Source organism: Argopecten irradians, chromosome 1, assembly GCF_041381155.1.
Source record: "Argopecten irradians isolate NY chromosome 1, Ai_NY, whole genome shotgun sequence".
NCBI classification, from domain to species: domain Eukaryota; kingdom Metazoa; phylum Mollusca; class Bivalvia; order Pectinida; family Pectinidae; genus Argopecten; species Argopecten irradians.
In genome coordinates this window covers 26,305,138-26,315,228 of record NC_091134.1, presented here as the reverse complement: position 1 = coordinate 26,315,228, position 10,091 = coordinate 26,305,138, and the positions used below count along the sequence as shown (strand labels likewise).

Genomic DNA, 10,091 nt, shown 5'->3' with positions numbered 1-10,091 from the left:
CTTTCAGATAAAGTTTTAAATGTTTTGACGGTGATATAGCGTTGTCATCAAACAGAAATGATTTATTATTATACTGTATAAGTTTAAAAAAAATGTGGCTTATTTTTTGTTTCCCGAGTTAGCTCAGCTTCTGTTTTCTACGCTCTATTTTATCTAGAACCTGTCTTCTGAATTGCTTGTCACTGCAACGTCATACACAATTTACACATGTAGATATCTGTATATGTAAAGAAACCTATCAATAAAGACCACTCATGTCTCTGGCATTCGGAAAACGTCTGCTCATTACTTGCTGCCTCATAAACGCAAATTTTAACCTTTCACTAGCTGGCATGTTAAACGTTCCTGATGTAGATCTATCCAATAGTTACATGAAATCATTATATTTGGACCCGTTGATAGGATTAGTGTTTACGTCGAGTATTATTCTCTTCTAATTAAAGGTCGAACGGTCGTAACATTGACCCCAGTAAGGATGGTATTGTTACGTTACAGATATTTCTGACATTTAATCAATCTCGTCATTTCAGTATAAATATTATAGTCCGTTTGATTACCTAGCTCTATTAACGACCGAGTGGATTTAATTACATAACGGAATATCCTACTTCTATTATACCAGATTAGAGATGTTGATGTTGGGACTATTATGGTTTCAGTGTGACTTTGTTTACACGAACTATTGTGTATCTGTTTTGACATTTCATCATCTAACTGTTACTGTCTCCAATATCTACATTTATACCTATATTTGTACCCAGATATACAATGTACATGTACACTATATACAACTGCGATGAGCGTTCTCACACTCTGCTACCTATCTTCTAACTCTTCGTTATGTGTGATCGATGTTTCTCTTTCGGAAGTCCGGCTTTATTCCACTGTCAATTCTCTATGTCATTAAACAACTAAAGTTGACTGATATTTGTGCTGTAAATAAGGGCTAGTGATGATCCGGCTTGAAGTATGTAAATATCGGAGTGAGAAACACTGCTTTTGGAAAACACCATATGTTTAAATAATAAATTATATATAGAGTCAAAGTAAGGAAACTGTATATACAAGAAAGGTTTATTATCCTTGAGCAAAATACATTCAAATTCAAGGCAAAAGTACGTGTTAAGTGCTTTTTTTTAATGAGTATTTCTTACACTTCTGAAAAGTCAGTCTGGTGGTAGAGCACGCCAGCCCAAAGAATTTCCATTCTCGCTGTATCCCATAGCCAAGTGATAACCATGTTATTACTGACAGTGATATTCGAATACGTTGAATCCTGTTGCGGGCACGGAAGACGAAGGTGATGGATTGTTTGGTACGCATGATTGTCTGTTGGGGCATCTGCATCTGTAGCACAAAACAGAAAAAATGAAAACATGCTCCTTCATAATGAATATCCGTGTATTGCATGGTAGAGAGCGTACTAACTCGTAGGTCAATATTTTGTGGCAAAAAGTCATCACTTTCTTATTTTTCTATATACATTATAAACTTTACCGTATATAGATTTAAGATTTTTCGATAATTTCGATGATCAATCGCTTTATTGAAAAATTTCATAATTAAAAATGCATTAGAATCATACAATGATATGGGGTTTACGAAATTTATAAATATTAATTGAATTGAAACACTCTTGTTAACTTTCCATCATAATAATATCAATGAATGAAATATTAAGAAAAATCAGCACTTGTTAGAAACTTGTTTTAAAGTTTACATATCCACTTACGTGCTCAGAAGGTAGCTGCAACTATCATCGGGGTCAAGAAGGTCCTGTCTCCACTCGCATACAGCGTAACCACATGCCATACTAGAACTACATCTCATGTCGTATGGTTCCAGTGTTAGCGTCTGAACAAAAGTATATACAATATACAACATGTCATACTAGAACTACATCTTATGCCGTATGGTTCCAGTGTTAGCGTCTAAACAAAAGTATGTACAGTATACAACATGTCATACTAGAACTACATCTCATGTCGTATGGTTCCAGTGTTAGCGTCTGAACAAAAGTATATACAATATACAACATGTCATACTAGAACTACATCTTATGTCGTATGGTTCCAGTGTTAGCGTCTAAACAAAAGTATGTACAGTATACAACATGTCATACTAGAACTACATCTCATGTCGTATGGTTCCATTGTTAGCGTCTGAACAAAAGTATATACAGTATACAACATGTCATACTAGAACTATATCTCATGTCGTATGGTTCCATTGTTAGCGTCTGAACAAAAGTATATACAGTATACAACATGCCATACTGGAACTACATCTCATGTCGTGTGGTTCCAGTGTTAGCGTCTGAACAAAATTATATACAGTATACAACATGTCATACTAGAACTACATCTCATGTCGTATGGTTCCAGTATTAGCGTCTAAACAAACGTAACAAGCGCGAAAAGCCATGACTGTATGGGAATGCATACTATAAATGGTCTCTTCTTTAGCATATAATGGTCTCTTCTTGGCTAACCTCCGGTATATGGAAAAGGCAGTTAGATGATGAATTTGCAATGAATCTCCCTGGATTAGAATTGTTTTGAAATGAATATTTACTGGTTATGAAAACCATACTTAATATAGGTGAAAGATAATCTTCGGAAAGGGGATAAATTTCGATAAAGTGCTGAGAAACTTCATGGTTTATTACAGTGTGTCCCATAAGTTCAGTTTAATATTTTGTTAAATTCAAAACATCAAGCACAAGAATTTTGACTGAAGGAACCCCACATTTCAAAATTGTATATTTGCAAAAAAAACATATATAACAAGCAAATTCTAGGTAACCTGAGCGACGATTTTCATTAATTCGTTATGTGATGAAAACGACCTTATTTCTGACATTCGAGCAACTGAAGAGCACGAGTCTCGAATACTTGCATATAATTGTATTTTAATGTTTCATTGGTGAACTTGTCTTCGATTTCTGATGTTGGTGATTATGATCTGTCACAAGTGATAGTACACAGAGAGAAAAAATTTACTTTACTGAGAATATAGGTAGCCATAATAACTGCATCATGGGAAAAATGGAACACATCATCGTGCCAAAATAACGTTATTTTGACGTTACTACGTCTTGAATTGATGCTGTCATCATGACGTCTATGCTATCTAGCAGAATGAAAATATTTCTAATCTTAATTGCCCATATCAAAGGTATAGCAATTTGGATGTGTAACATGATATAAGGGACACTTTGTATGTATATTACGTATTTTGATAAATTTCCAACTTAATATCCTGATTATCAGATTTTCTCGAATTTTCTTCCGTTTGTAAAAATTATTTGAAATTGTTTGAAACATTCCTCCTTTTTCAGTTTTTGTGTAATAGACAATTGCACCGTAACGAAATATTACATCAATATGTTCTTTGTTACCAACTCACAATTCCGCGGGCGAAATTCGTTAAAAATGTTACACAAAATATCTCCTGACATTAGCTATGGAAAACAACTAATATTTACCATATTTGTGTTTTACCTTCATACGAAATGTAAGGATGCCTCGTTGAAAAAACGAACTCGTGAAAAATGTTTGAAACTTTGTCAAATGCATGGAATATAGTAAAATACAATGTCTCTCAAGACTACCTTAGACGAGTAACTTGTATACTTTAATAGGAACAAGAATATCAACATGAATGAAATAAAGACAATGTATACAACCATGTATTGTTATACGGCAAAAGTATGAAAGTTAATAACTTATCAAATAACCGACTGTACAGTAAAATGTCATCTCATGCAGTTTCACTGTTAGGTTTACCTAACAAACTGTTTAAAGATTACTAATAAACATGGCATAACCGTATTCCAAACAATGACTGGAGCAGGTATTGACAAAATAGACGTTTTTGATACCCAGAAGCAAGTGCAGGGTAACGAGAATCAAGGACATCAACTTCATCGATTTAACCTATTTACATAACACAAAACTTTTACATAGAATAGCTCTGCTTGTTTTTATACCAATATTTCAGACAATATAAAGTACTTACGTTGAGGAAGCGTCTTGGGGAGGCACGGGTATGTTCAATCTGTCAAATATAAGTATGTATTTTTATCATGGAGAAACCTACATAATAATGTACTGGACGAATGGTTTCATTGTGTCTTATATTCTACCACTAGACCTCGAGCTATCAACCACAAGTTCTGGATTATGGTTAAATACTTATAAACAATCCCTGTTCTAGTTTACCAAGCTTTGATCAAGTAATCGGAATTAAAATCGTAGAAAACCCTCATATCAAGAACAAAAATAACGTGATGATATAAACTAAATAAGGATTTAAACAGAAGCAAACGAATGTATAATACATTTTTCTATTATTACAGTTTCACTTCAAACTCAACAATTTGTTGAGTGTTTAGTATAGTTTACCTGAAGCAAACATGAAGTAGGATATACAAATGTCATTTTGAACCAATTTGAAATGCTTTTTTACCTCCAGAAAAAAAAGGAATAATGTGCTCATGCAAAGTCATAGGTATCATGCATTTTCTACTACAATAGGTGTGATGTTCAATAGACAATACAGCTGCTGTTGACTAACAATTTGTTTGTTTATACCACACTCTGTACGCATTCTTATTTGCTGAAACTGTGAACTTTAACTAAACTACTTTTTCCTCAGTGCCACGTCATGATCTATCAGCGTCAGTAACAATCGAGTAAAGTATGTTGCGATCGTCACCTGATGCCAAAACTGCTAATGTTAAAATATGTGACGTTTTTATATTTTGTGTAAAATCGACCTAAAATACTAACAATCAGTGACATGTGTTTTGATTGAAAAGGATGTTACTGGTGAATTTGGTAGATTTAATGAGTCTGAAACGAACTTGAACTTCATTAAAATGACTTGATGGTTATTTGGTGGGAAGTAGACAGCAAAGTCCTGTCGTGCGCATGCTTTTATATAGTCCAACAATGAGTTTTACATTGTTGAAGCAACTATGTAAAATTTAAGTCAATAAGACGTTGAATGAGATATATTTCAATAATTTTATCCTTACTTTGTTCCCAATTAGAAAAAATGATATCAATAGAATCTTTGTCAAAATATTACTTTTGAATATTAATTGGTGCCTTTTTGAAGAGGAAAAATACCACTACTCCTTAAGTGTATATTTCGGCAAATACACGTTATCTTCGTCGTATTTCTACCAGCTAAAAGCGGATATAATTGTGGTTGAGGCAGATCACACGACTCGTGGTTATTGAATATGGAGTTTATTTCACACTCATCAGTTATTTTAAAGGTTACAAAAGACACTCGCTAGAGCTCGTATCTTTTGTAACTTTCAAAAAAATACATTTCGTGTGGGAATTCCATATCCAACAACCACGCTTTGTAACCTCTATAATCACAATAAAAAAACCCAGATTAAATACATTTAAGAAAGTGCAAAGTTAACTACAAAATACAGCTTACCTTTCTGTACCCAGTGGCGTATGAAGAGACCGAGGCAGACAATGTAATCACTATCATGGCCAACGTAAGTGATGAAACCAACACCATTTTGGTCAGGTGAGTTGAAACAGACGTCGTATCAAAATTCTCGTTGTTCGCTTAATTCTACAATGACCGATACTGTCCTTTTATAGACAAGACATCATTGAGCAAATATGACGTCATCGAGTTCTTTTCACACCTCGTCCGCGTGCAAATGTTCGCTTCTATTTCCTCACCATGGAGATATAATTATAGATTGAACATGGCCAAATGAACCCCTGGTCAGCTACTACCTATTCCATTATACCACACAACAGGACACATTGACGAATAGCGGTAATGACCGCAGGTTAGGCTCCAGGACCATTAGACTAATAATAGTGGATAGTAGCTGATCAATGATTGGATATACATTGCTGCATTTAATTTCTGTATGTATGAAGACTTGGTCTGCTGTTGCTGAATAGTAGCATTAACAGCCATAACACGAGAAACAGAAGCAAAGGACGTCTGTGAGTCATAGAATACTTATTTCATAACTGAAATCCTTGACGATAACAATACAGTCTTATGCACCCATTGGCTACCTTTCGTTATTATTCAAACCTAAACCTATGTAAGTGCCTATTTTAAAGTAAATATTAACTGGCATGAACTACATAGCCTTTATCTGGTATTAACTACATAACTATTAACTGGTATTATCTACATAACTATTAACTGGCATTAACTACATAACTATTATCTGGCATTAACTACATAACTATTAACAGGTATTAACTACATAACTATTAACTGGCAATAACTACATAACTATTTATCTATTATGGTCTGGTTAAAAGGGCACTATTGCCTCATAGTATTGTCGAGGGATGGAATAGTGCCCGAGCCGAAGGCGAGGTTTCTCTTGACGTGCGTAACAGAAGTACGTCAAGAGATACTTTGCAACGCTATCTTCATTTCCACACCACGTTGTTACATTAAAATACAATATCTGAATTGTCGCAGAAATCTGGGATTCTATAAAAACGGGAATCAACTTCATGAAGATTAAAAGTAGATCAACATAGAACATAAGTGAACGGTCTTCAAAGCAACATTTGCCTCCATCCCCGCACGCAACAGTCTGTCCGCCATCTTGACGTCTTTGTCGAAGCGCAACGCTGTAATGACGTCATGTAATGATAACGCTACAATACATTCATGTTCAATTTCGCGGCATTGGTATTAACTACATAACTTTTAACCTGTATTAACAATATAACTATTAACTGGTATTAACTATATAACTTTTAACTGGTATTAACTATATAACTATTTACTGTTGTATTAACTATATAACTATTAACTGGTATTAACTAAATAAACATTAACTAGTATTAACTAAATAAACATTAACTAGTATTAACTAAATACTCATTAACTAGTATAAACTATACTTTAATCATAAGTAAACGCATGGTGCCATAAAAGCGTATTATTTATTCGCCATTTTTTGCAGTAAAATAAAAACAAAAACACTTTTGTATAAATGTAAATTATATATCTTCAAATTTTATTTCAAATACGATTTTTACTTTGAATTATCTTTCCTTCATGACTTATATTTTCAATACAATGCCATTTCGACGAGGCAAATTAATGCGCATTCACGCTGTGTACTAACTTAATTTTTATTCAAAATATTGAGGATTGCGGTTTGTACAACACATAACAGAATACTCGATTCTGATTGGCTACACACAGTGGTACTATTTGCTTCCCAAGACACTGTTGAAGTGGCGTGAGATTGAAGTGAATCTATCGTGACGCCATTATTACGTTGCGCACGACCAAGACGTCAAGATAACACACAGGTTATCTTGCTGTGTGCTGGTTCTATCAAATATTATCGATCTACTTTCAATCCTCATGTAACTGAATCTATAGATTTCTGCGGCAATGTATATCCTGTATTTTATAATGTAACGACATTGAATGGAAATTGCGATAGCGTTGCGAGGTGTCCCTTGAAGTGTTTCTGTAACGATAAAATGAAAAGGGGTCATTAACATGCGAAAGTAATATACTAAATCCAGTATTGCCTGGCAGAGAGGACACTATTGTTTCTTAGTACATCACTTGACAGTATACCGGATTCTGATTGGCTACCCACATGGGTACTATTTGTAATAGTGCCTGAGCAAGCAGTTACTATTGAAGTGCCGCGAAAATGAACATGAATGTATTGTAGCGTTATCATTACATGACGTCATTACAACGTTGCGCTTCGACAAAGACGTCAAGATGGCGGACAGACTGTTGCGTGCGGGGATGGAGGCAAATGTTGCTTTTCTACAGACAGTTCACTCTTGTTATATACTATATTGATTTACTTTTAATCTTCATGAAGCTGAATCCCGTTTTATAGAAACACATATTTCTGCCACAATTCATATGCTGTACTTTTAATGTAACAACACAGTGTGGAAATGAAGATAGCGTTAATATCATTGTCTTGTGATGGGATAGTGCGTTCGCCTTTAAATCAGGCATTATATTAGGCAATAATGTCCTCTCAACCAGGCCATAGTAATTATAACTCGTCTGTAGACGAAAGGACTGTCTTTATTCATATTATCAAATTCCACTGTCATTATGGTAATTTGTTGACAAGTAGCGTCGGTTGTGTCAGCACTAGCGCTTAACGCTGATTGAACCTTCGTATATCTATTAGACCCAAACTCGGTCGGCGGAGACATTGTGCACGCAATATAGTCATAAAGGAAAAACATGAAAATAGAAATAATATAGTACTAGCCTGATAAATTTAAATGTTCATCTGAAGCACTTATAGAATTAGTGTTGATATTCAGAAGAAATTAAGCGACCAACAAACGACTTAATGCGTGTCATGCGAACAAGGTGTTTAACTTTGTTATCAATGCACACATTATGCGACTATCACGACACTATCAGGGGTCTCCACATAAGCATTGCTTAGATTCCAAAGTATTTGTTAGTACTAACCAAGATTTAAAGACTATACAATAAACCTCCAATGTAAAACATTTAAGAAGGTATCGATCAATTTTCAATTTATTTTAAGAGTTTAGATACATAGATTTATTCTGACAACATACATGTAAACATGTACAGGATTTTTATAATCCTATATTAGTCAGCTCTTAGAAAATTACGAATTTATTTTTATTTAGATTATTCATATTTTACTTGCAAACATTCATAACACTGTGATCATTTTTATTTGTTTTCATACTAAATTCAACTTTCTGATTATCAGCTACCTTTTCTTCGCACTACTATGAAGAAAAAATCCGATAATGGAACGAAAACTGGACGTTATCATATGACGTCACAATAGGGACGTCGACTTTAGTATTGATTTAGAAAAAATAAACTATTGAAAAATCAATGGAATATTACGTTTAAACGTATTTCATGTTATCATGTAGTCTGAAAATTAATTATGAGCGTTGATGTCACTATTTTTTTTAACTTCATTTGGTTATAAAATAAATTGTGTTCGCAAACTGCGTGAATCCGCTATAATTCGCTACGCGGATTCAGACAGTTTGCAAACAAACTTTCTTTTACACCAAGATGAAGTTAAAAAATAGTGACACCGATGCTTAATTCAAATATAAGCTAAGCACAGATTTCGGTAGTTGAATGAGTACTATACAGTGATGTTTGTTAACATTTGCACAATAATACATGTATTATCGACTTACGACCTGTACATAATTGCCAAGAATAGGCACCTTTACCACTTAGCCTTTGGGTTCATAAGGAGAAAAAGTATAAAATAATTATATTAGAAGGACGAAGAAAAGAAAACGAAAAAAGGAGAGAAAAATTCTGATACAATTTCAGATGTCGGTGCAAATTAGAAATATCGCCTTCCTACAGTGAAAGTGATTGTTACGTCCACAGACTCACAGTAGGAATACCTTTGTTTAGCTCCAATGGTCGGATACAGCTGCCAATCCTATATACGATATCCATGGCAGACGCTTTCCTCTCCCTTGCCATAAAGATTTATTGCTGTCAGTCTTCCTACACGATTATATGGCGATCTTGTATTGCGACTTTGGAACAGAAAACGGATAATACTTTTCAGTTTCTGCTAAATTATTTAGATTCCGTGTTACGCTGGCTGACACAGTTGAAGTAACATATTCATGCTTAATATTAACTATAATTTACACAACCAACACAATAATGTCTGTTTCCTTTCGGTAAGTCGGTTATTTTTATCATATGTATTATAAATGATCAGCTTATGAATGACTTGTAACTACAATATATACATTAGCAAAGTAAGTTTTCCAAAGGTCAACTGGTCCGTATTGATATTTTTCGCCTCTAATATGAAACAAAATACATTGTTATACCCCTATACAATCGTTTCAATATAAACTCTATTGACAAAAATGCCAATAAAAAAACTGTTCCGTCGAGCGGTCCAAAGAACTGTTAAAATCGACTGTTATGATGTGCTGTTGGACCGGAGTGACATCACGATGGGGTATAATAAAACAGTTATCGACTGGGTTTTCGGACAACATATGATTTGTTGGACTCTCAAACAAACTGTTGTCCTCGGG

General features: G+C 34.2%; 1 protein-coding gene across 1 annotated transcript; it reads right to left on the bottom strand.

Moving 5' to 3' along the window:
• Nucleotides 1-1,056: 1,056 nt before the first annotated feature.
• On the bottom strand, nt 1,057-5,779 carry LOC138322195 (uncharacterized). Its single transcript, XM_069266249.1, has 4 exons — nt 5,461-5,779; nt 4,021-4,059; nt 1,733-1,854; nt 1,057-1,347 (listed from the first exon to the last, which is right to left on the bottom strand). The coding sequence occupies exons 1-4, from the start codon at nt 5,545-5,547 to the stop codon at nt 1,245-1,247; spliced, it is 351 nt and encodes a 116-aa protein (XP_069122350.1). The 5' UTR covers nt 5,548-5,779; the 3' UTR covers nt 1,057-1,244.
• Between the last annotated feature and the right edge of the window lie 4,312 nt (nt 5,780-10,091).

Excerpts from the sequence above, each read along its gene's own strand:
- LOC138322195 (XM_069266249.1), bottom strand. The coding sequence starts at position 5,547 with ATGGTGTTGGTTTCATCACTTACGTTGGCCATGATAGTGATTACATTG. Across the intron at positions 4,060-5,460 it reads ACGCCACTGGGTACAGAAAG|ATTGAACATACCCGTGCCTC; the intron begins GTAAGCTGTATT and ends TATATTTGACAG. Across the intron at positions 1,855-4,020 it reads CCCCAAGACGCTTCCTCAAC|ACGCTAACACTGGAACCATA; the intron begins GTAAGTACTTTA and ends ACTTTTGTTCAG.